This window comes from Arvicola amphibius, chromosome 17 (assembly GCF_903992535.2).
Source record: "Arvicola amphibius chromosome 17, mArvAmp1.2, whole genome shotgun sequence".
Taxonomy (NCBI): Eukaryota; Metazoa; Chordata; class Mammalia; order Rodentia; family Cricetidae; genus Arvicola; species Arvicola amphibius.
This window is the reverse complement of record NC_052063.2, coordinates 11,617,355-11,644,741: the sequence shown is the minus strand read 5'-3', so window position 1 is coordinate 11,644,741 and position 27,387 is coordinate 11,617,355. Positions and strand designations below refer to the sequence as shown.

General features: G+C 42.8%; 1 protein-coding gene across 2 annotated transcripts in view; it reads right to left on the bottom strand.

Annotated features, from left to right (window-relative positions):
- Positions 1–25,802, bottom strand: part of Eea1 (early endosome antigen 1) — a 98,020-nt gene extending 72,218 nt beyond the window's left edge. For both annotated transcript variants that reach the window (XM_038314535.2, XM_038314536.2), the window contains exon 1: positions 25,559–25,802. In XM_038314535.2, coding sequence (XP_038170463.1) covers positions 25,559–25,582 — 24 coding nt within the window. In that variant the 5' untranslated portion in view covers positions 25,583–25,802. The remainder of the gene's footprint in view (positions 1–25,558) is intronic.
- Positions 25,803–27,387: the final 1,585 nt, after the last annotated feature.

The following is a 27,387-nucleotide window of genomic DNA, read 5'->3' as shown; positions in this document are numbered from 1 at the left end:
TTATGTTATATTTGTTATGATTTCAGCCACAATATGGTTGACACTTCCAGCTTCCAGGCCACGCATGTATGGACAAGCCCTCAGGCATGACCCACGTGCAGCGTGGTTGCATCACCTATGTATGACTTAGCTGTGTGAGCCCTTGCACGCATGTGTGAGCTCCCAACATCTGCGTATGACACAGCCACGTCATTCCCCTGTGCACATGCACTAGGCAGCCTAAAAGCTGGAGATACCATCTTCAGCTCCCTCTCTCCCTCTGTCCCTTCCCCCGCCGCCAGCCTTCACACACACACCCCATAAACTCCTAAGCGGGTTTGTCGCGTGTTCCGCGTTTCCCTCGCACTCGCGCCAGGTAATGTCAATAGTCCCAATGCCTTTGCCTTTAAAACGCTTCCTTTGTCTCAGCCTCTGCGAGCGAGCGTATTATAGCTTACTACAGCACATGTATTCCCACCGCAATGGGAATCTACTCCCACAGCAAAGATGAGGATTCTGTGGAGACTCTTCTCTGCCTGCTGTGTAGGTTGACAGTTATCATAAAAAATAAGAAGAAACCAACAGCGTCAGCTTCCAAACATAACTGCAAATCTTCATCTAATAACAGAGAGTTAGCAGAAACAAAGCAAACATCTAGTCATATGTGAGTATAGGACACAAATATTCTATATACGATAATGGAAGCTTTCCAACTATATGGTGACTCTCGTTGAGTCACATTTTCCCAGTTGTCCCAGGTACCCCTAACTCTGCATGTGACTCTGGAAAAGACCAAGCAGAGAAACGCAAGCTCTTCGGTGGGAAATTATTCTCGAGTCACTTTCACAGTCTAATTGCTAGAAACATACAGAGCTGCCTAGGGAAACCTCCCCTTTGAAAGCAATGAAAGTGACTGAGACGGTAACTAGAACAGTGTTTATCATGCAGAAAGATGAGTTAGCAATTCACAGCCCGTATCGTCTGAAGGAACAAGGGAAAAAGCAAAAACAGCCAAGTTAATGAGACTAACCTCACAGAAAATGGTAAGTATGCTAAAAATAAGTTTTCAATTTTGAAAACAAGTTCTTTGAAAAACACACGATCAGATATTGCTGAGGTCTAAACGGATAAGCTGAGAATTTGTATGTTGACACTTATGATGAGGTTAAAAGTCAGGACCTTCAGGGGCTGACCAAGCCATGACGGTGGTCTTATGGATGAATTGGTAACCTGAGCTGTAACAAATACCTGAGTTGAGAGTTCTAGAAAGACTAAAAACTTGTATCTTGAAGCCTCTGCTCTTTTGGAGGACCCAGGACTAACCCCAGGCACCCACATGGCAGTTCACTCTAGTTCCAGGTGATTGGACACCCCCTTCTGACACCCTCAGGCACCAGACACTCAGCACACACACACATACATGCAAGCAAAATACACACATAAAATAAAAATAAATAAATCTTTAAGAAAGAGTTCACACTTTCAAAAAGCTTGAAAAGCCATCTACTTACTATACACAGACCTTGGGAAGAACATTTGTGGTGGTTTGGATAAAACAGCCCCATAGGCTCATTATTTGAAAGAGTTAGGAGATGTGCCCTTGATGAAAGAAGTGTGTCACTGGGGATGGACTTTGAGATTTCAAATGCTCAACCTAAGCCTAGTCAGTCTCTCTCTCTCTCTCTCTCTCTCTCTCTCTCTCTCTCTCTCTCTCTCTCTCTCTCTCTCTCTCTCTCTCTCTCTCTGTGTCTGTCTGTCTCTCTCTCTCTGTGTGTGTCTCTGTCTCTCTCTGTGTCTCTCTCTGTGTGTGTCTCTCTGTCTCTCTCTGTGTGTCTGTCTGTCTGTCTCTCTGTCTCTCTCTGTGTGTCTCTCTGTGTGTCTCTCTCTGTCTCTCTGTCTGTCTGTCTCTCTCCCTCCCTCTCTCCCTCCCTCCCTCCCTGCTGCCTCAGATCCAGACACAAATCTTCCAGCTACCTCTCCAGCACCATTTCTGCCTGTTTGTGGCCACATTTCCTGACATGATGATAATGCACTAAACCTCTTAAGCTGTAAGCCAACCCCAATTAAATGTTTTCCTTTATAAGAGTTGCCATGGTCAGCGAGAGAGCAGGTGAGCTGACCCGCCCCCTACTGACAGAAGCACTCTATTTGTGCAGCACGGAAGACCTGGTGGTGTGCTATAGGTGAGCAGACCCTGACGTGAGTACAAGAGAGATGCCCCACCCCATCCCACCCCACCCCCGGCCCTCATACAGGCCCCTGGTTGACCTTAAAACCACCTTCCTTCAGTCCTAACCATTTGGTCACCTAAAGCCCAAGAACCCTTTCTGGCCAGCACAGGGTACTGCTCCCTCTCTTGCCAAACTCCTTTTCTGATGACTTTTGGGAGACAGCTAGGCAAGCCCAGAGATGGGAAGGGTACACAACCAGCCCCTGCTCCCCAGTGCGGAGATCTGTCTATCCAGGCAGCCGCCCTGGGTCAGTGTACCATCTGACACTACCTCCCTCATGAAGACAGACCAGCAGCTGAGTTATCTGGCAGACAAACCCATCCTTTCCCAAATCTGGGGTCAGAGCAGTGGGAGAGCTGGCCCTGAGAGCAGGAGAGAAGGCTTCACCTTAGCTAGAGCAGCACAGTCGCTGCCCATGATGGGCCTGCCAGAGTGTGAGCACGGGAGAGCTAGCCCCACCCTTTCCCAGCCCTGTGGTGGTGTGAGTGTGGAGAAACTGGCTCCATACCCTGCCTTTGCAGCATGGGCCTTGGTGGTGCGGATGCAAGAGAGCTGGCCCCGCCCTGCCTGGTGATGTTAGCATGGGAGAGATGCTTCTGCCCCTTGCCAACTGCCACAGGCAGGAGAGCTCGTCCCACCCGAGTGGAGAGGGAGAGCTGACCCTGGCAGCGTGGGTGCAGGAGAGCAGGCAGGTTGACCAACTCAACCACCACCCAGGACCAGATTCAGGTCTTTGAGTTGGCCCACCCCAAGGTCTACCTATCTAAGAACTGCTGGAGCACACGACAGGGCGGGTCCTGCAGAAACAACGCTGCAATAAGCATCTGCAATCGGAGCTGTGTGGGCACAAGGGTACACTAGGTGACACACCGTAACACTGCAGCTTCCATGGCCAGATTTGTTTCTTTTTACTTTTTATTTATTTTATTTTTTTGGGTGGGGGGAAGTTGCCAAAGAAGAGGGTGATATGGAGGGATGAGGAGATGAGAGGAATTGGGGTACATGATGTGAAATTCATAAATAATAAAGTTTTGAAAAAAAAGTTACTGTGGTCATGTAGTCCCTTCACACTAGAAACCCTAAGACAACGTTAAATACATTATCTGAGTATATCATGTAATCAGCATGATTCCCTTCCTATTTGTTAAGAGCCAAAAGCTTGGCAAATGGGGATAAGTAGAGGGTAGAATGTGAATAACACACACGTGTCTTCATGACAAGAACAAAACAGTGAGGGGCACCGGCACATGTGAAGAGCGTCGTCATCGCCCTGAGTCAGAGATGCTGCTACTCAGTCGGATGAACCAAATGTGAGAGGTTTAACTGGGCCCTGGACTAGCAGGGCCTTAGGCAGACAAGGTAAAACAGCAACACATCTTTGCACATAATTAAAAAAACACAGCACATCTTTGGATAGTTACACATTCTGCAACACAGGTTTTTATGTGCCAGGATTCACTGCAGCAGCAGCACAGGAAATAGCTAAAAGGCAGAAGCAATAAAAGGTGGGTAAAGAAACAAAATACAGCCAACACTTTGAGAGATTATTCAGGCTTTATGTGGAAGGAAGCTCTGAAATATTCAACATGAAGCTAAAAGGCATCATGCTGCATGAAATGAGTCAGACACAGAGGACGATATTACATGCCTGTGCTGATGTGGGACAACTGAGAACACTAGTCATTCATTAGTGATAGTGGAGTACCGGTTGCCAGTGCTTGGGAAGCAGAGAGGACTGGGAAGTTACTGTGTAATCAGGACCAAGTTTCACATAAAGATGAAATAATAACTGGAATTATTATACAACAATGTAAATTTAATTAATGCCACTGAGTCTTATATGTAAAATAACAAAAATTACAAATTTTATAGTTATTCTTTTTAAATTGATTTTTCATTATTTTGCCCTTTATAATTTTTTCCTTTATGAGAGTTCATAGCTGTTTGTGCCTGACTGGAAAGGCAAGGACGGAGGACTCTAAATCGTGTGTGTGTGTGTTAACGTGTGTGTACACATTGAGTGCAGAGATGGTGGAAGTCAACATCAGGTGTCTTCCATCACTCATTCTCCATCTTACTTTTTAAAACATGTTCTCTCACTGAATCTGGAGCTCAACGATTCAACTAGACGACTGGCCAATGAGCTCCAGGAATCAACTCCACCTCACCTCACCTCATGGAATTATCTCCAAAACTGACCACATATTTTGACACAAGGCAAATCTCAATACATACAAGAAAGTTGCAATAACTCCCTGAGTCCTATGAGACCACCTTAAAGCTGGATTATCAACAACAGAAAGTTTAAAAACTTATGAAAGCTAAACAACTCTCTACTGAATGAAAAATGGGTCAAGGCAGAAATAATGATAAGTTAAACACTTTAGAATTTAATGCAAATGAATACAAAACATACCCAAACCTTTGGGAAGCAATGAGAGCGGTGCTAGGAGGAGAGTTCAGAGCACTGAGTGCCAGACCTGAAAACTCAGGAAAAAGAAAGCAGCATACCCAAGAGGAGTAGAGAGCAAGAAATAAGCAAACCCAGGGATGTCTGTTTCTGTTTCAATAAAATACAACAATATAAAGAATCAATATCAATATCAATATAACAAAGTGATGTAGGAGTGTCTTCTATCTATCTGTTGCTTTCATTGGTTAATTAATAAAGAAGCTGCTTGGCCTGATAGGTCAGAACATAGGTGGGTGGAGTAGACAGAACAGAATTGTGGGAGAAAGAAAGCAGAGTCAGGCAGACACCTGAGGCAGATGCCATAGCTCTCCTCTCCGAGATGGACGCAGGTTAAGATCTTTCCGGGTAAGCCACCACCTCGTGGTGCTACACACATTAATAGAAATGGGTTAATCAAGATGTGAGAGTTAGCCAGTAAGAGGCTAGAGCTAATGGGCCAAGCAGTGTTTAAATGAATACAGTTTGTGTGTTGTTATTTCTGGGGCTAAGCTAGCCGTTCAGAAACCGGGCGGGAACGCAACCCGCAGCTCCTTCTACAACAAAGAGTTGATTCTTTGAGAGAATCAACAATATAGACAAGCCCTTATCCAAATTAACTAAAACATGGAGAGAACATATCCAAATTAACAAATCAGAAACAAAAAGGGTGACATAACAACACACATCAAGGAAATATAGAGAATCCTAAGTACATACATTAAAAACCTATACTCCACCAAGAAAATCTAAAAGGAATGGACGATTTTCTTGATAGGTACCACTTAGAAAAGTTAAGTCAAGATAATCAATGATTTAAATAGACCTATAACCCCTAGTAAAATATAAGCAGTCATTACAAGTCTCCCAACCCCAAAAGGAGCCCAGGGTTAGATGGTTTTAGTGCAGAATTCTGTCCAATATTCAAAGAAAAGTTAATGCCAATACTCTTCAATTATTCCACAAAATAGAAACAGAAGGAACATTTCTCAGTTCATTTGATGACATCACAATTATACTGACACCCAAACCACATAAAGACACAACAAAGAAAGAGAATTACGGACCAATTTCGCTTATGAACACAGATTCAAAATTACTTACAAAATGAATCCATGAACAATCAAAAAGATCATCTAACATGATCAAGTTGGCTTCATGCCAGAGATGTAGGGATGATTCAATATACAAAAATCAGCAAATATAACTGACCATATAAATAAACTGAAAGAAAAACCAAATGATCATCTCATTAGATGCTGAAAAAGCTTTTGACAAAATCCAACACCCGTTTATGATAAAAATCCTGGAGAGATTAGGGATACAAGGGACATACCTAAATATAATAAAGGCAATTTAAAGCAAGCCTATTACCAACATAAAATTAAATGAAGAGAAGATCAAAGCAATTCAGCTAAAATCAAGGAACAAGACAAAGTTATCCATTCTCTCCATAGCTATTCAATATAGTGTTTGAAGTTCTAGCTAGAACAATAAGACACTCAAGGACATCAAGGGATACAAACTGGAAAGGAAGAAGGCAAAGTACCTTTCTTTGCAGATGATATAATAGTATACACAAGTGATCCTAAAAGCTCCACCAGGGAACTCTTAAAGCTAATAAACACTTTCAAAGTAGCTGGATACAAGATTAACTTTAAAAAATCAATAGCCCTCCTGCAGACAAATGACAAACAGACTGAGAAACAATCAAGGAAGCATTAAGCTTCACAACAGCCTCAAATAATATAAAATATCTTGGGGAAACTCTAACCAAGCAAGTTAAAGACCGATATGATAAAACCTTCAAGTCTTTTAGAAAGAAATGAAGATATCAGAAGATGGAAAGATCACCTGTGCTCATGGATTGGTAGAATTTGAACACAGTAAAAATGGCCATCCTACCAAAAGCAATCTACAGATTCAATGCAATCCCCATCAAAATTCCAACACAAATCTTTACAGACCTTTAAAGGACAATTCTCAACTTCATATGGAAAAAACAAACAAACAAAAGTAGGCTAACTAAAAACAATCCTGAACAATGAAAGAACTGCTGGAGGTGTCACCATCCCTGATTTCAAACTACCACAGGCTATAGTAATAAACCTGCAAGATATTGGTATAAGAACAAACAAATTATCAATGGAATATAATTGAAGACCCAGATGTAAATCCATACACATATGGACTCTTGATTTTTTTTTTAATAAAGAAACCAGAAATACACACTGGAAAAAAAGAAAGTATCTACAACAAATATGCTAGTAAAACTGGATGCTGGCATATAGAAGACTGCAGATAGATCTATCACCCTGCACAAAACTCAAGACCAAGTGGATCAATGATCTCAACATGAAATCACATACACTGAACTTGAAAGAAGAGAAAGTAGAGAAATGCTTTGAACTCATTGGTGCAGGAGAAGATTTTTTGAACAGAACACAGCGCAGATAGTAAGATTAACAACCAATAAATGGGACCTCATGAAACTGAGATGCTTTTGTAAGGCAAAGGATACCATCAATCAGACAAAGAGGCAGTCTAAAGAATGGGAAAGACTTTCAACTCCATATCAGATAGAAGACTAATATCCAAAATACACAAAGAATTCAAGAAACCAGATATTCTAAAACAAGTAATCCAATTAAAATGGAGTACAGATCTAAACAGGGAATTCTCAACAGAGGAATCTCAAATGGCCAAGAAACATGTAAAGAAATGTTCAACATCCTTAGCCAACAGGGAAAAGGAAATCAAAACGACTCTGATTCCATCTTACATCTGTCAGAATGGCTAAGATCAATAACACAAGTGACAGTTCATCCTGGAAAGAACGTAGAGCAAGGGAAATTCTCCTCCATTGCTGGTAGGAGTGCAAACTTTCACAGTCACTGGGAATCAATATGGTGGCTCCTTAGCAAACTGGGAATTGATCTACCTCAAGATCCAGGTATACCACTCTTGGGTATATGCCCAAAAGACTCTATAAGGATACTTGGTCAACTATGTTCATTGCAGCTTTATTCATAATAGCCAGAGCCTGAAAACAAACTAAATGAACCTCAGCAGAAAAATGAATAAAGAAAATGTGGAACATTATACAATGGAGTATTACTCAGTTCCTTTAAAAAAATGACATCAAGAAATTGCAGGCAAATGGATGGAACTAGATAGAATCATTCTGAGTGAGGTAACTCAAACCCAAAAACATAAATATGGTATGTACTCACTTATAAGTGAATATTAGCTGTTAAGTAAATGATAATCACGCTATAATCCACACATCCAGAGAGGTTAGGTAAAGAGAAGGGGTGGGGGTGGAGGAACACATGGATCTCCCTGGGAAGGAGAAACAGAACAGATTTTGTGGAAGGATGCAGGGGTAGAAATGGGAGCAGGAGACCAGGTGAGGGTCAGACTGAAGGAGGGGGAAGAGTGCAGGGAGAGAAAGCTGGAATTGAGGGGGATGGTGTATGGGAAGGGATATTGTGGAAGCCTGGTGCAGTGGAAACCTCCTGGAATCTATGAGGGGAGGGTGACCCTAGTGAGAAGACCCCTAGTCATAGCGGAAACAAAGTTTGAACTGGATATCTTCTGTGGAAAGGCAAGGCTGGGCCAGAGTTGCATTAAGTTGAATAGCTGGCTGAGGGCATCCTGTGGAGAATCCCAAGCCCAGGCTGATGCTAGAGCCAAAGGTCATTCTCTGAAAACTGACAGCAGGGACCCATTGCCAAGGACAACATCCATACAACCCATTGAATAGAGAGGTTGGGTCTGGAGAGATGGCTCAGTGGTTGAAGAGCACTGGCTGCTCTTCCAGAGGTCCTGAGTTTTATTCCCAGTAACCAAATGGTGGCTCACAACTATCTATAGTAGGATCAGATGCCCTCTTTTAACATAAATCCGTACATGCAGATACAGCATTCAGTATTCTATTCTAAAACTACATGAGTTCTCTTCAGAATAGAAAAGTAAGTGATCAGCACTAAAGGGCTAGTATACCAATTCTTATCCAAAATTTAATAATTAAAAGAAATTTACTCATTTGTTCTGTCTTCCTGGGATACAGTAAAATTCAAGATAAACAAGCAGCTCTGTCATTTGATAAAAGTCATATCATTATTTGTTTGTTTGTTTGTTTGTTTTGAGGCTAGTCTCATGGTATAGTTCAGATTGGCCTTAAATGTATGACACTCCTGCCTTAGTGTCCTAAGTGCTAAAGATTTCTTTACAGAAAGTTTTCAACTGACATGTATAGAAGGAATGAAAACTTAGAAAACTCACTGCTATTTCGCTATGGTGAAATCAGTCTTTCTGACCCAAATGACATAAAAAAATCTCTGATTCTCTCCTTTCAATAAGAAATACTTCCAGGGGCTGGAGAGATGGCTCAGTGGTTAAGAGCACCAGCTTCTCTTCAAGAGGGCTCACATGGCAGCTCACAACCATCTTTTAACTCCATCTGCAGGGCATCCGACACCATCACAAATGCCACATACACATGCAGGCAAAATACTTATGTATATAAAATAAGTTGAAAAAGAAGCACTTTCATTAAATTCTTTAAATTCCACTATGTAGTTTATTTATCTTTCTTGGCAGACATACTTAGAATACAAAGCCGAAGTGGTGTTAGATTCAGATCTCATGTGTGTTTTAATGCCCTGTAACTCTCATATGCAATGCTCTCTTATCAGTTCAAAGCTGTCCATGCAATTTTCTTCAGCTTACAATAGCACAGCCAATGAGATACAGAAGACTTCATATGTATATTCATAGGCTGGTGTGTGTGTGTGTGTGTGTCTGTGTGTGTGTCTGTCTGTCTGTCTGCCTATCTGTCTGTCAGAGCTTTCTTTCTGATAACTAGCAGGTTCAAGTTCTGAGGGCGAAGCAGCTAGAGAAAGCAGAGTGCTGATAAATGTTAGTGCAGTAGCAGCAGCCACAAGAGCACAGGCGCATGTGCACAGGTGCAGGCTCGCGCTCGCTCTCTCTCTCTCTCTGTCTGTCTCTCTCTCTCTTTTCTCTCTCAATCAATATCTCTGTCTCTCTCTCTCAATCAATATCTCTGTCTGTCTCTGTCTCTGTCTCTCTCTCTCCTCTAGATGAAGAAAGCAGGGAAGCAACTGGCAGCCTGCAAGTCACTAGACAAGAACAGTCTAAAACTTTCTAACAAGTTACAGTTTCTCTACCTCTGCAGAGACAAAACTCAGTGACTGATTATGAATGCTTAGCAACTGTGGGCCAACTCAGTGTTCTTTCCCTCCCCCATCAGGCTTGACAACTCTTCCCTGCTGGGTCCTACTTTTTCACATTTGCATACCCACATTCAAGCAAATAAGGCCTGGCTAGCAATCTGGTAATGCCATAAATTTGGACCTTCCAGAGCTAGAGCCAGAATTGCTACAGGGGCCAATAGAGGAAAAGAAGGAAGGGAAACCAAGCTCTCTTGGCTGCATCCACGAGCTCCACCCTAGACAGTCCTCCCTTCTTTGGAAGAAGCAGAGTCCACTTCCCACCAGGCCTGCTCATCAGAGAATGACTGCCTTAAAGTCTGGCATGGGGCAGACATGTTGAAGGATCCCTGAGCCTAAAGCTTCTGCCCTGGTTAGGGAGCTTCCTCCAGGGCCTAGGGGCAGAGGCCCCATTACTACTTCAGCCTCCAAGTATCTGTGCTCATTGGGCTGCTGAAATTAATTCTCTAGTGAGAGTATAACCAAACACACACACACACACACACACACACACACAAAGTACTTTGAATCCTGTCTGCTATTCAGTTACATAATGATAAACTCACGTATGAACAAGCATGTTATTTGCAAAGTTATTTATAACCAGAAACTGGGAATGAATTAAGTGTTCTTTGATAATCTATACCAGTGGTTTCCAATCTGTGGGTCACAACCCCTTTGGGGCTCCATGACTCTTTCACAGTGGCCGCCTAAAACCATGAGAAAACACAGATATTTGCATTATGATTCATGATAGTAACAGAATTACAGTTATAAAGTAGCAACAAAAATAATTTTATGGCTGGGGATCACCATAACATAAAGAATTGTATTAAAGTGTCACCACATCGGGAAGGTTGAGAACCAATGATCGCTACAATATAATATAATATCATTATTAAAATAAAACAGTACAGCTATCAGTGAAAGCACTGACACTGAAAGATCTTCAAACAAGTGGGAAAATGAAAAATCTCATATACAACAACATGATTGTTTATATAATGTTACTGGATCACTAGCAATAGCAATTATGGAAAATATGTAAGACATTAGCAATGACTTAGCAATGACCCGCACTTCCCTGGATTTCAGCATCAAGTGTCGCATGTCTATAAGCTTAAGTCCTTTAGTTTCTATTCTAATTTCCCCCTTAGAAACTAACCTTCTTCAAGTGCTAATCATCATTAATTCATAGCACTCTAGAACTTGTTTAATCATTACTTTTTATAGAAAGCACCTTCATCTCTCTCTTCTTAAAGCTAACTATATCCTGATCAACACTGAATCCTCACGTAGGCTTATTCAGACTTCTGTTACAATATGGCCTGATGTGGAAACCTTAACAGCACCGTAACTGCACAGCTGCGTCCACAGCTCACTATAAAGCATGGACAGTAAGCGTCTGCGCAATTTCACTGCGTTTAACTCCAACTCACCTCTATCCACTCTCATTTAAATATAATCTCTACTGTTTTACTGTACTTAACTGTACTTAACCTAAGAGTCATCTACAACTTCAACAATAATCTATCAGTGCCACCAATACTGTAAATTGATTAATGTTCCAGGGCTTCTGACACCTTCCTCTGGCCTCCAGTTCAGGGCATCTGACACCTTCCTCTGGCCTCCAGTTCAGGGCATCTGACACCTTCCTCTGGCCTCCAGTTCAGGGCATCTGACACCTTCCTCTGGCCTCCAAGGGCACCTGCATGTGAATGGTGCTCATACAGGTACTCAGGTGCACACACACATAAAAAAGTGAATATAAAGTGTTAAATGAGTATGGGGGTACACAGTTGCAATCCCAGCACTTGGGAGTTAGAAGCAGGAAGATCAGGAATTCAAGGCCAATCTTGACTACATAATGAGTTCTAGATGAGCCTAGGCAAAGTTATTTATACATGAGATCTTGCCTCAAAAATAAATAAACAAACAAATAAGCAAGTAAGTATACAATAAGATATAAGATGTTTAAGTTAGCACCTGGTTGGTTAACTGTGATAGATAAATTGCACATAGTAAACACTTACTATGAAGTACACCTCTCCTTCCCAAAATACCTACCATTAAATTATAAAGTTAGAAAGGTACTTAGAAATAATCTGGTTTGGAGAAGGCTGAAGCAGGAGGATCACTGTGAGTTTGACTCCAGTCTAGGGTACATGGCACATCTCAACAGTAAAATAAAGTCTCAAACTTGGGGGCTGGAGCAAAAATCACCTGCTGGTTATCACTAGCTAGACGAGAAACTATGCCCTAGAAAGAATAACTAAGTCTCCTAGAAAGAATGCCTCCTGATGCCTAATGGTGGGGTTGCAGCTGAAACTTGGGCTTCTAACTCCCATAGCCTTCCATTTCTCATGGCTCACCTAACACAGCAACTGGAACATCTAATTTGTGATCTTAGCTCCTTCATTAATAAGCTAAAGACGGGGCACGCTCTTAAGACCTCCCAGCTTCAAAAGCCTCATTTCAGGACTCGTTTGAGCTCTTAGTTAATTTACACATATGCTCACAGAAGCTAAGTCTAAATATATGCCCAGTCTCTATTCAGGCTTAGTTTCTTAGTGTCATTTTCAAATCTTTAAAACAAGTTAGTGGTTATTAAGAGTTACAGGAGAGCAATTACCTACTCAGTGTTGTGCAGTAAACGAAGCAGGCAAGTATGTAGAGACTGACACACAGCAGCCAAAATAAGGACTCAGAGTCCAGTTCTGAGAGACCTCGTTTTTAAAAAGCCTTCAATGTACTAAGGCTCAGGCAAGTGGTGCATACCACCAGCACTCATAAGTCCCAGGTTAACCTCGATTCCTCTGTAAGATCCTGTCTAAATACTTTTCAGAAATATAAGGGACTAAACCGAGAAAGATCCTGACAATAAAAATTTCAGAACACAACATGCGTGTGTCTGTTTAAAGTCCCCGTGAGCAGAACTGGAAAACTATTATGCAATGCTTTATAACTAACAAATTCCAATCTACTGGCTGTAGACCCTGTATAAAGACACACAGACCATCAGTTTCAACAAAGGAGTGAGGTGCTCAGTGGCGGAACACCCTCTGCAAATCCATGACGCCTGGGCAATTCCTGATCGCCAATTAAAAAAAAAGACAAAACTCAAAAAGTAAAACAAAAAACTCAATAAAATCAACATCTACCCAAATTGTAGGTGGCTGTCACAATTCCAGTTCCCAGGGGAACAGAGTTGGAGTAAACTCTACACGCAGGAAGTTAGTGGGGACGTGATCTTGAGGGCTACACCTGTGTGTACACAGAGGCCGAGTGTGACTGGGGAAGGGAGAGGCTGAGCAGTACTGACCAGCGACGGAACCGCAATGGCAGCTGCTGCACGATCCAGTAGGGATATTCCTCTACGTCCTCCACATCAGACAATAACAAGATGGAGGCTGCTTCAAGAAAGAGGATATGATCTTGGTAGGGGTGGGTGGGAGGGCAGCTTTCCGTTTGCTTTGACAGACCCTGGGGGTAAGGGGTGAGACAGTTATGAGTCACTAGCAGCCATAACTCTGGGCAACCAGGGTGTGTCTTTACCCTAAATGGAGAGGTGGGTGTCACACTACTGTGTGGGGTACCACAGAGAGCTAGACTGGGGTGGGGGAGCCCATACCTTCTGGAGTTTACTATGGGACAAGTGTGGTGACTGACAGTCAGCTTGCATTAGTTATCAGGTTTTTTTCAGTAAAGCCTTGCTTTCTGAAGACAGTTGTCTTTTCTCAGTAAAGGAGGCAGAAAAGAACAAAACATGTCAAGATTTTTATATATAACATACAAAAGATTCTATGTTGGGAGCTTTGCAAATGACCTGTGAAAAGCCTTGTTCTTCCTTGGTTTTCAAATAAAACCTTTAGCCTGAAAACTACTTTAGAGCTCTGCTAGGCAGGACCTTCAAAGAAGAAAAAGGATGAAAATTTTTCTAATATCATATTAGTAACAAGGTTAAAACCAGAACTTGGTGATTACTCTGCTTTCTCTGAGATCTGAAATCAAAGCTTAACAAAATCAAAGTAACTTTGAAGCAATATTCTTATTACAATGCACAGCATATCAACTTCCTCTATATCATCTGCATTTTCAGAACTTATTTACATAAAAAAAAACTGAGTTTTACACTAAAGTGTCAGAGGTAGTTGACTGGAGGGAGTATTTTGTATTAAACTAATAATAATAACAGCTAACACAGCAAGTTTATAGCAATCACAATTCCAAATACTTTGGTAGCAATGAATTTTCACAATGCTAAATAAAGACAAAGGGCCGGAGAAGCTAACTCAACTGTTACGACCACAAGTACAGGGCCAGAGGTGACCCAGTTGATACAGATGCACACTGCCGAGCTTGCTGACCTGAGTTCAATCACATGGTGACTGTAACTCACAGGTGGACGCAAGGTATCCATCGACTCTCCCAGGAACATAACGAGCACAAATGTAATAATAAGCAGGGTTGAGATTCCACTTGGCTTCAATGTTTGCATTTTAAACATTAAATATCCTGTACATCACACTCCTACGCTACTTCTAAAGTTTTTTGAGCTTTTCAATGATTCCTATCATTTATTCTTGTAATTTATTATTTAAAATAATCTTGGCAACCAGCATGAGGGCTGACAACTGTAATCCCAGCCCTCAGCATCCAAGCCAGGAGGACTGCTGGGAGCCTTGATGCTGCTTAGACCACATGGTGAGGTCCAAGCCTCCTTAGGCTACAAAATTGTTGTTCCCCAAAATTAATTAATAATGTGATCTCCACTTAAATGTGGTTTGGCGTAGAATGATATAAAGCTGTGAGTCCTTAAAATATTTCATAGGTTAAATACTTAGCTCAAAGCAAGTACCGGAGAAGCCGGAGACTTTACACATTTGCATACTATATAAAACTGAACCACGGTCTGAAATTCCATCTGAGACGAGGAAAGAGTAGAGTGTGACTCTGCTGAACTGCGCCTCCCGGTACGGCTCGTATGAGATGAACACATGATGCTAGAGAGCACCACTTCCCTTCTCCATTGTACTCAGTCCAGGGGCCCCTGCCCAGGACCGGTCCTCCTGCATCAGTTAGCTGAGTCAAGACTGTCCCTGACAGACATTCCAAACAGCTCCTCAAAGCTGGGCTGGGAGCCTCGCCTCCTAGGTGTCAGCTGACAATACTAACCATCACACTTAACAATCTTTTGTTAACAAGGTGGGCCAGAAGTAAGGCTCAGTGGGTAAAGTCACTTGTCACCAAAACAGCCAGCCTGGGTTTGATCCCCTGACCCCATAGGGTAGAGGGAGATGAGTGACTCCAGGTTGTCGTCGGCCCTCCATGTGCACACCACAGCAAGGTGTGCGTGCGCGCGCGCGCACACACACACACACACACACCACTCTAAATAAATTTTCAAAGATGTAAATAAAAAATAAAAAGGCAGAAGAAAAGTCTCAGCAGTGAGGTGCACTAGCTGCTCAATCACCAAGCCTAGAGTTCAGATCCTAGCACCCATACTGAGCAGTTCACAAACAGTTGTTAACTCAGATCCAAGAGATCCAACATCCTCCCCTGGATCACAGCCTTATACATTCACACGGACAAATCATACACACGTATGCACATACACACACATACAAATAAATTCTTTCTAAAGTTCTTTAAAAAAATACTTTACTGATTTCTCTTCAACATTCATACACATCTAATTCATGCCTCCAATTGTCTCCAAAATGCAAGATACGTATTTCCAGCTGTCCACAGGTCATCTTTCCACAAGTATGTCTAGACTTAATTCACACTCATCTTCCTCTCAAATCTTTCTCCCTACTTTTTAACCTCAACCTGTGCCTACTCAACCATCATCTCAATTATTCAAACTACTTTCAAGTCAAGAAGTCTACCAGGGCTGGAGAGAGGGGTCAGTGGTTAAAAGTGTGTTCTCCTCTTGCAGAGGCCCTGAGTTCAGCACTCATGTAGGGTGCTCACAACAGCAGCTACAGGGGGCAATTCCATGCTCCCCTGGTCTGGGTGTGACTACTGCACTCACAAGCAACAAACCCACACAGACATATACATATAATTAAAGTAATAATAAAATACAATATTAAAGCACTATCAATTCTATTGCTTAATTTTCTTGAAAAGTCAATCTTTCTCTATCCAAAGCTCTCATCACTTACTAGACTTACAAGTCCATAAGTTCTTACTCAATGGAGAAACTCTGGAATCTTTTGGCAAGTGTATAGCTCAGTGGTAGGCAAGTATTTGCTTACCATGAACAAAATCTGAAATTTGATCCTAGAATTACAAAATCAGGAAGGGGGGATGGAGAGAAGTAGGGAAGGAAATGAAAGAGGAAAGGGAAAGAATTTCTTAAGAATACAAGTGATTCCCATTTTAGGAAATATTATAACATTCTTGCTGGCCTTCCCTTAACGAAATCATCCTCTCTACACAACCAACAAATCTTCACGTCATATTACTGGACCACTACGCACAGTCAAGCACTCTGTTAGACTCTGTGTGAACTCGGAAAGAAAAATCTCCAGACTGAGGCTCTCCAAACTCTAGGAAGGGAGAGATGAAATAAACAGATCGCAAAGACAGTGCAGTAGCTCCAGGATGAGCCCTGATCCGGCTCGTAAGCAGGTGAGGCAGAAAGACCTGAAGAAGAAAGCCAGACTCGGCTATATAAACCGCACAGGAAAGAAGGAAGGGAGTGTGGGAGAAGAAAAGGAGAGAAGGAAAGTGAAAGGAGAAATGTATTTGCTGAAGATACATAATATAATTAAGACTCTTTAACATCTGTCAAACCGTCAGTGTGGTGAGCACTTCATGAACACTGTTTCATCTAGTGCAACATAAAGTGTAAGTAGATATTATGTTCAAGCTCACAGATACATGAACTAGCTATCAGAGTGTCTGAACTTTTATACCAAGCTTACTCTCATGAGAAGCAACCCCAAAATTAAATTATTACCATGATAATAGTTAAGTACTATGAGATGCTTTGGGAGAATAAAACAAAAAGCAAATAACTCCTGCATTACTTGACTGGAAAAAAGAATATCTGAGAAAGCATGTAAGCTGTGAGAAGCATGATTAGTGAGAGACGGTCAGGTCTGTACGTGTACAGTCAAGAGGTCCAAAGCGATATGATGGGACCAGAGCATTAGGGTCCTGTGTCCAAGACTAAATGTAGACATCTCCTTTAGAATGCTATGGATCGGGATATGAAGTATATTGCAAAAAGATGCATGTATTGACAATTTTGTCCCCAGTTGGTGGTGGTATTTAGAGGTAACTATAAAGTCACTAACATCATAAATGGATTAACTGACAGCTGAATGATCTATCAGGAGGGGGACCCTACCTGACAGAAATACATTGCTGGAGGTGTGCTCTGGTAGGTAACATAGGGCTATCCTCTAACTCAGTATTTAGCCAAGGCTGACCTGAAATTCAATCCTCCTACCTGGGTGTGCAAGCACAGCCTAACCCAGCCTCTTGAGAAAGCCATTTACCTACTCCTGGTGGCAGTACTCCTGTGACCTAATCATCCTCCAAGGCCCCACCTCCTAACACCAACACACTAAGAGTCACCTCCCAAAACCCCACCTCCTAAAACCAACACACTAAGAGTCACCTCCCAAAATCATACCTACTAACACCAACATACTAAGAGTCACCTCCCAAAACCCCACCTCCTAACACCAGCATACTAAGAGTCACCTCCCAAAACCCCACCTCCTAACACCAACATACTGAGTCACCTCCCAAAACCACACCTTCCAACACCAACACAGCAAGAATCACCTCCCAAAGCTCCACCTCCTAACACCAACACCGCAAGAATCAAATTTCAAACTGAGTTTGGGGATGGACAGAAGAATTTTTTAAGAGTTCCTCAAGAAATCCAGAATGTATAATTACAACAACAAAACAACTATTTTATTATCAATAGTTAATATTTACAAAGAGCTCCAGAAAAATCGTGAAAAAGCTGCTTGCCCCAAATCATGCAGTTAAGTTGCAGGGGCAGGAGGAGGAACATGTAAGGAAGGAGCAAGAGCCCATGACCAGTCTGAGACACAGACCAAGACCCTCTCTCAAAGCCAAAGAACAACCACATGGTACACATACAAAACCAAAATCTACACAAGAAAACAACCCCATAGTTATTGCTTTTTTTAAAATTCACTTCAATAAATTAGTAATAACTTCATCAGACTTGAGCCCTCACGGGACCTGAGAAACTCCTCCCAGTATATCACTTTAAATATGGTTCCCCCAAATGGGTACTCCTAGGGCTCCCCATGTGCTCCCTCCTTGTACCTATCCAAGTACGTCATATCACAGCTAGGGATTCTTCAAGCAACCCTCTCTTCCAGTGCACAACAAATGCCATAAGGTTTGTGTCTGCTTTAATCATCACTATGTCTGGCACACATAGCAGTCTACAGTAGATGTACAGAAACTGCGTCACTTGAATGAAGGCCTCCCCGTTCATCACCTCTCCTCTTCTCTTCAGGGATCACCCTAAAGCAATGGTAACTACTTATTGCCTGAAATGCTAGAGATCACTCCTGTTTTCTGCTTTGTTTTCCTATAGCTTTAAATATATACAACACTGGCAAGTTCATGTTCCTAAAATAATTCTCTCACTGCTTATTCAACAATTACTAATTTCCTACTATATCCCAAGTATACTTTTTCATTTACTAGGATATTGACTTCCTCTTCTTGCAGAATGAAGCTGAAGGTTTCAGTTAGAATTGTATGCTGGAAGAAACAAGCAAAGAAACTCAAGACCTTGAACTCAAAGAAAAGTCCCCATTTACAAAAATAAGTATACTCAGAGACAGCACTGATTTCAGTAGGCAGAAAATATAGGTACAGGAAAGATGTGATACTTTCTATGCCACAAAGTCATAGTACTCAGAACATGTGTTATGGGTGCACAGGGACCACTGCAAGGAAACCCTGTATGTTCACATCGAAAGCAGGGCAAACACCCAGACAGACACTGAGGGCGTAGCAAGTGCTACAATGCTAAGTGCAGTGGTTCAGACCCGAAGGAAAGAGGGAGGAAGGAGATGAAGGAAGGAAAGGAGGCAGAAGCTGACAAATGTGGGAGAGCTGGGGAGGAGAGAATCACTAGTTTGTAGCCACCCGCTTGACTAGATTATGCAAGAATCAACAATCTAAGTCTAGAGGAAATTTTCTGATTAGGAGGAGAATACTTTCAAAGTCTTAAAGTATCTCCTCAAACTACTTATTGGTTGCAAAAGAAGAAAAAATAATACGTGTTGTATAGTGGAGAAACTAAGCAACACTTTGGACAAGTAAACCAAATTAAAAATCAGGTCTGAGATGTAGCTCAGTAAAATACTTGCCCCTAGGTTGAATCCTTAACATCAAATAAATAAATACTTTTGTTTAAAAAAAAAAGAATTTAGCATCATCTATGAATGTCAAAGCGACATTATGAACCTCCAATGTGATAACTTAAGGACATAACATTCCTTAGCATAACAACATCCTTGCCAAGAATGCAAAACTTTAATGGAAGCACAAGCAAACGTTAAATGCAACACGGAAGCATTCCAGTTTTAAAGAGGAAAAAAAGAAAAGAAAAACATGCAGGAAGGTACTATGGCTTGAATGTGTTCCCCAAAGGCGACAAAGAAACTTCATTCCCAGTGCAACAATCCTTGAAGGTGAGGCCATACATCAGGAGGGCTCTGTCTCCATGGACGGAACTGATGTCATTACTGCCAGGGAATGTATGATCACACACACACACACCTTCACTCTTTCATTCTCTTTCTTTTCCACATCCGCATGGGACAGCACAGAACTCAAGCCCTCACCAGATGCTGAGTCTCTCCATCCTGGGTTCCCAGTCTACAGAACTTTAAGGATTTCTTCCAGTAAATTTCTCTTTATAATAAACTGTTTCATTACAGCAACACAAAACAACTAAAATGGGGAAACGTGTTTTTAAAGCACTTTACAAATAAACACTGTGGAAATACCCCAGATTAAAAGAAATCAAAGTAGAGTCAGCAAAGATGGTTCAGTAAAGACACCTGCCACCAACCCTAATCACCTGAGTTCCCACACTGAGACCCACACAAGTTGTCCTTCTGGCCTCCACAGAAGGCACACTAAATAAATATAACAATTAAATAAAAGAGATCAAAGTAATGTGACAAAATTTTTAAATCATTAAAACATAAAATCTAACTCCAGTTTCAGTAACAAGAGTAGGAGAATCAATATTAGAAAATATTCATTTTCTTCACTGAAGTTTTAAAAGTCAATGAGACAAGAATGATCCTCAACTGACTCAAAAAAAAAAAACAGTAGGAGAAAAATAGAGGGAAAAGAAAAAGTAAGAGAAGCAAGCAAATGTTCAAGCAAACAGAGTAAAATATCAGCAACAGTCAGATACAGGTTGTCTTAGTTACTGTTCTATTGCTGTGAAGAGACACCACAGCCAATGCAATTTATTTTTTTAAAAAAAAAAAACATTTCATGGGGGCCTGCTTACAATTTCAGAGGGCTAGTCCCTGACCATCATGATGGGGGTACAGCAGCAGGCAGGTAGGCAAGTCACTAAAGCAATAGCTGAGATTACATTTGTTCAGCAAGCTGCAGGCAGAGAGCAGAGAGCCTGGGCCTGGTGTTGGCTTCTGAAACCTCAAAGTCCACCTCCAGTGACATGTCTCCTCCAAAGGCCACACCCCCTAGTCCTTCCCATGCACTCTACCAACTGGGAACCAAACACTCAAACAGAGTAGCTTGTGGGGGCCATTCTCATTCACACCACTACAGGGGCAAAGAATGAAAGAGTGTTCTTTGTATTACTTTATTCTCCCAGCTTTATCTAAGCTCAAAATTAGTTCCAGTAGTAGTATGCAGACATTCAACTACCTGTTCTGTTCAAAATAGTGCCCCTAGCTACATGAGACCCCTAAATGGCTGACATGTGGTTAGTTCAAGTTAAAACACACCATTAGAGTTAAGTACATACAACATTTCAAAGACTTAAGAATGAAAAATGCAAAATCTTAATTTTATATGGTTTACACATCGAAAAAATAGTTTAAATATACTAGCTTAAAAGAATACTTTCAACTTATATGACTACTACCAATCTTGGCTTACAAATGACTCAAATTTGTACTGAGCTGTCAACCCAAAGTGTTGGGTTTTACATTACAACTTTCTCAGTACCTTTCTGCTTTAAATACACCTCTATCTCTAAGCAACTGGTTTCAAGCAACTTACAGATGCTGCCTTGAGTATCTAGGACACAGCTAGTTGATGGAGGAGTGTCTATGTGTTATAAGTACGGCTACTTACTGTGTTAAAAGATATTAGTAGGAGGGAGAAATGCCAACAAGAGGGCATTGAATCGTCACCCTTTCTAAAACTTTGCTTATGTGCTAACTCCTTTCCTGCCATGAAGCTTTCCCTCCCTATGAGCATTCGTCAAGGCGCCCTCTAAAGACAGTGTTTTCCAAGGTGACCTTCCTCTGTACTACTTCAGAGCCCTTAATAACTCTATCATTTACTTTAGCACTTCACACCGACAGTCCCTGAAGGAGAGATTGGGTCTCACATTTATCCTGTGTCTTACACAGTGCTAACCATACCCAATGAGCACTAAGGAGTGGAAGGAAGCAAAGTTCCAGGAAAAGGACTGGGAACTTGAAAAATTTGGCTATAAGAGCTGGAGAGATGGCTCAGTAGTTAAGAGCACTTGCTGATGTTAAACAGGATTAGAGTTCTCTTGCTATACCTACGAGACAGCTTACAACTGGCTATGAACTCTAGTTCCAGGGGATTCACTGCCTAGTTTTGGCCTCCACTGGCACCAGCTGTGAATGTGGTACTCAGCCATACATGCAGGTAGAATACATACAAATAAAGTAAATATTTTTTTTAAATTTGGTTCTAATCTCTAGTAGTCTTTGGAATCTACCAACTTCACTGATGTAGAGAAATCACGGCATCTCATTCACTTTCTACTTTCTGGTTTGTAAAACCAAAGAGATAAACCCAATCACCAGCAAGGCAGCCCTTCTTTTTATACAATTCTGAATTAAATCCACTGTTTCCTTAGAAATGTTTTCATATTTATCAGTAAAAGAAAATCAAATGCTCTTTTACTAAATGATTCTATATTCTTTAAGAAAGAAATGGCACAGAGTTTGCAAACTGCCTAATGTCGTAAATGCTGATCATCTTTCTGGCCACTGAGAGCCTTAAGTTCAAGTATTTCTCAAAGTACCCATGATGCTTTGAATAAGAATATGCCCCCACAGACTCATAGGTTTGAATACTTGGTCCCTGGCTGATGAAACTGTTTGGGATGTGGCCTTGTTGGAGGAGGTGTGTCACTGGGGCTGGGCTTAAAGGTTTCAAAAGACTCAGCCATCCCCAGTGTCTCCCTCTCCGCCTGCAAACAGTTCATCAAGATTGAGTTCTCAGCTGTTCCTGCTGTCATGCTCCACCATCGTGGACTCTAACTTCTGAAACCGTAAGACCCAAATTAAATAAATGCCTTCTTTTTTAAGTTTTCTCGCTCATGGTATTTTATCGCAGCAACAGAACTGTAACTAAGCTAGGTGCTGGAGAGATGGCTCAGCAGCTAAGAGCCCTGACTGCAAGCACACAGCAGCTCACAACCACCTGTATGTAAATGAGATCCTAGCTAATACCATAAAACAAAACACTCAATACATACATATCAGAGCACCTTCATTACAGTTATTGTCTTCCCAGACCTTTCTAAGTCTCAATGACACCTGTATTTTAGTAAGCTAAAGAAAGATAAGAAGGAAACGTAGAGAGAAACGGAAGAGGAGGAGTAAAATTATGTGAAGGGTCCTGAAGCCTGGCTGGTAACGTTCAAAGACGGAGTTACACCTGAGTATACGTGCAATGCCCTTTTCTTCTTTCTTACGATGCTATCCAAACCGAATCAGAAGAAAATTATAATTGCCAAAATGAAAGATCTTCTACAAACAGAATGTTAGAGACGTAAACTATAGCTCAAAGCATGGAGACCATTCCAAACAAACCTCTAAATCAGCCACTTTTAAAGATTTTAAGACATAAAAATCAGTAGTTTTAATTTTATATCTTAATATCAGTGCTGAGAAAAAAAAAGGCTGTCAGGGTAAGATAAATAAAAGAATTGATATTTATATAATTTAAAGCTTCATGTTATATCTGTTAGCAAAAACCACCTGTAGAGTTAATAAAAAACATACTTTCTAGGATCTATATTAGTAATATAAATCACAAACTTTAAGATTCATCAAAATACCGCTATGAAATGGTAAGCATCTGAACCCCTTCAGAGAGACAGGACCTCTCGTCATGAGGTCACTGCCCACTAGAGTAGCTTCACCTTCCGCCCTTCCCTGAATTCCTCTCACTTCTTAAACTTCACTCTTCATCTCCCCCCCATCACTTGCTCCTTTTACGACTCCATACTTTCAGAAAGGCTATTCCCTCTGCCTGACACGTCCTTCCCTCTCACGCTATAAATACACCCTCCTTCCTGAAGCTTATCGTGACTGCCTGACGCCCTCCGAAGGGGCTCCTGGAGCGCTCCTCCTTCTTCTTGTTCGCAGCACAGCAATTACTTTTTGATGTTCACCTCCCCAACCAGGTTCTGAGTTCTACAGGGAGGGCCACATCTTATTAAACCATATCCCAGCTCCCACTATAACGCCTGGATTCTTCTGAAGCTCAACATTTAAACTGTAGTAGACAAAGGTAAGTATGAGACATATTTCAAAATTTTCTATTGAAGAAAATATATATATATATATATATATATATATATATATATATATATATATATATACATTTCACATGGTGGATCTCATTCAGTAGCAATTTAGCTCCTAGAGGACATTTAGTAAAGTCTGGAGATACATTTGGTTGCCTCAAAGCAGGTACAATATTGGAAGGAATGTGACTATCATTTACACACTAGAAGCCAGGGAAAATGTTAGCCATCGACAAATGCACCCCTACAACAAAGAGTAGGGCTGCTCACAAGAATCTCTCAGTCCAAGGCTGGGAAGCCCAGTTGTTATCTGACTTACTCAAATACAATGGGTCAATAACACATCTCAACAATAGCCGCAGTCAATACCATTCTTTAAGTTTTGGCAGAAACTTCTTGGATAGATAGACACACAACAGCGGTAAAAACAACCTTCACATAAACCCAGTGCTTGACAGCATCAAGAGTACTGCAAAGCATCCCATAGTTTCGCAAAGCCACACTGAAGCTGCCAGGAACAACTCCCCAATCAGAAACCGCTGTTTATAAAACTTTAAAGCAAACCACAGGCAGACTCCTGTTTCTGGGGTAACTATGACAAAAATACAGCCTGAGGCACGAGGGAATCAGTGCCTCCGAGACTGATAAAAGGCCCTTAAGTAAATCAAGGAATCAATCAACCGATGAGGAGAGTCAAAAAGGGCATGACCTTCCTTGCTGCCAAATCACCGATAATCAAAACAAAAAACAAAAAACTGACTAAACAATTGGGGGGGGCGGATCAAATGTCAATACAGAGGGTCAGAAATGTGAGTTAACCATTTCTCCTCTAATAGAGGACGGAGTTTCAGAAGACTTCAACTTCTGATGGCAGCTGTCTAAGCAGGAACCTTCCCTTCCTGTACACTGGGTGACTCAACACTCTTTGGCACATTCCTTAACCAAATTCTACAAATGCACTAAGTTCTTGTCCTTTGAACTACTTCTCCTACCTTCTGAGTAACATCTCTTCACGTGTCCTAGTCTCAGAAGGCAGCTAATGGAAGCTATCCAAAACAAAAAAAACTTGAGTAGGCAACTCTTATTAGAAGAGATTTTAATTATGTTATTCTAGGAACTGGTACCTAAACAAAACACCTACAGCTTTCCAATGCTCTTAACCTTTTTTTACCCTCAACATTTCCCAGATTTTAAATTGAGATGTCGCTGGTAGGAACTAAACGGGAGTGCATTTGCCGTTCGATCCATTTATTCTTGGAAAACTAAAATAAGGTTTTTGGTTTTCTTCTTCTTCTTTTTTTTTTTTTTCTGGGGCTTGGAGAGGAAAATGCACTTGTAATTCTTTCAAAGTTTCCAACAGTGAGTAAGATCTTCCTTCCTTCTCCGCTGACTTTGTCAGTTAAGCATCTTCAGTCTCAGGACTAGGGCCCCGCGCTAGGCAGGGACTCCCACTACCCGGCTGTGCTGTGCAGATGAGGAAGGAGAGGCAGGTGCGTGTCGTGGGGAGGTGGAGGCACGATGGGACAGGGAAGGGCCCCACAGTCCCCCCACAGCCTCCCGCAGACCCCCCGCAGCCACGCAGCTATAGGCGAGGAGCCGGGTGGGACGCACGGACACCACACCCTCCAGCCCGCGGTGACAGCCCGAAGCCGGAGCCGGCCCCGGGGCCTCAGGGCTCCGGGCTCCAGCCTGCGCCCCGCCCCACGCGCGGCCCGGCTCCGGCAGGACAAGCAGGCCTCGGCAGCCGCCACTCCCGGGCCTAGCGGAGCCCGGAGTCCACCATGCCCGCCTCGGCTGCCCGGGGTCGGGCTCGGACGCTCGCGCTCACGTGCTGCCGGAAGGACGCTTTCACTCTTACCCTCTGCAAGATCCTCCTAAACATGGTTTGGCCGGCGCCGCCGCCGCCGCCGCCGCGGGGACGCTCCGCGCCCTGTGCGGGTTACTCAGGATCGGAGGGCGCGAGGGGGGCCACCAGCCGAGCCGGGAGGAGGGCGGGGGCGAGGCGGCGGTGGACGCTGCTTTGGCGGCCCCGACTTCCCCACGGGCGGCGAGAGGCTGCGGACGAGCACGAGCCAGCGAGGACCCAGCCAGCGAGCGCCCGCCTGCCGGGCCGCCCCCGTAACTGACAGCTGGGCGGGCCCGCCCGTGGCCAGGGGGCGGAGTCGCGGCCGCCCCGCCTCCTCGGCCTGGCCAGCGGCGGGGTGGGCGGGGCCGGGCCGGAGCTCTGACCAATTGCGAGCGGGGATAGCGTGACGGACGGGTGGCAGGAAGCTGGGCCCTCGGCTTCTTCCGGAGAGCGCTTGGGCGTCCGGGCTCTGGACCGTGTTCGGGACGTTAGAGGGCTGAGTTCCGACGGAGGAGCTGGGTGGCGATTCCTGCGTCCCGCCTGGAGGCGTCCCTACCCGGGGCTGCTGAAACGGGCTGCAGAGCCACCTTCGGACGAGCGCCAGCCTGAGGTGGAAGTTTGCTTGCGCTCTAAATAGACACTGTGCTGACCCGGAGCCGGATCCTGATCTTGGCTGGAAAGGCTGATTTCGATCGCTAAGCGCCAACGTGGGTCAGAGAAACCAAGGCTTCCTTCACTGTGTTAGGCTTCCCTCTGCTTTGCCAGTCCCAGGTTATCAGCATCCTTCCTGCTTCTAATGGCACCTAGAGCCACAATAAAGCATGGAAGGAGGCTGGGTTTTGAATTAGCTAGAGGGTTTGGGTTTACCCTTTTGTGAGGGGGCAAAGGTTTCTTCATCTTTTTAAAGCTGGAGCCATCTTTGGTTTAAACTGAAACTGACCCAACCCCCTTTTCTACTCTTTCCGGTGGGAAAGCGCCCAACCGGGTTGTAGAAACTTGTGGCCCAAATGCCCCCACTAACAGTGTTTCTTGGCTTCTGTTAAACTGCTTGCTTGCTTCCCCATGCAACTGTTAACGGGGGATATAGCTTTTCTGTATTTGTCTTTTAACTCCCTGTAATATACATTCAAGGTTGTTGTTATAAGTCCAGCCAATCCCAGTGCCTGGGAGGTCTCTGAGAGAGGCTCTCAATGCCTAGCTTGCACGACGGAGCCTTGGGATCCTGAGGGTGCCTGGTGACCTGGGAGCTGAGAGTTGCATGCGTGCAGCAGGTTCCCAATGCCTAGCTTGTGCAAAAAAAGAGGTATCTTATTTCGGGAGGTAGGGTTTCTCTGTAGCTCACAAAACTGGGGACTTGTGAAAAAACTGAACACAGTGTCAATTTCAGAGTTAGCACTTCAGGGATACTTGCAGCTGTCTCTGTTTGCTCAGGATTCTGGGTGGCTATCAGATGGTAGAACTTTGTCTTTTTTGTATTATGCACATTGTTTATCATTCTTGAGAAAAGTGAAACGATGGGTCACAATTATTCTACCCAAACAACGCCCCTGAACCCGATGAAGTCTCAGTTTAAGGCTTCCTGAAGAAAAGCCCCACGGGTTCAGAGAATGGAAAAAATTACCTAGTTTTTGTTCCCTTGATTGGTCTTCATTTCAGATGGGCTTGCCAACCTAAGCATCCTTAAATCTTTCTCTTCCACACTAAGTGCAGCATGGAGACTTTAGCCATCATCCTGATCTGGAGGTTCTTAGTGGAAGAGTCCCAAACCAGAAAAAATTTTAAAAAAAGAATTGCTGACCTGACCCTTTCCCAAACACCACCATTTTTGTTTCAGAGGAAGT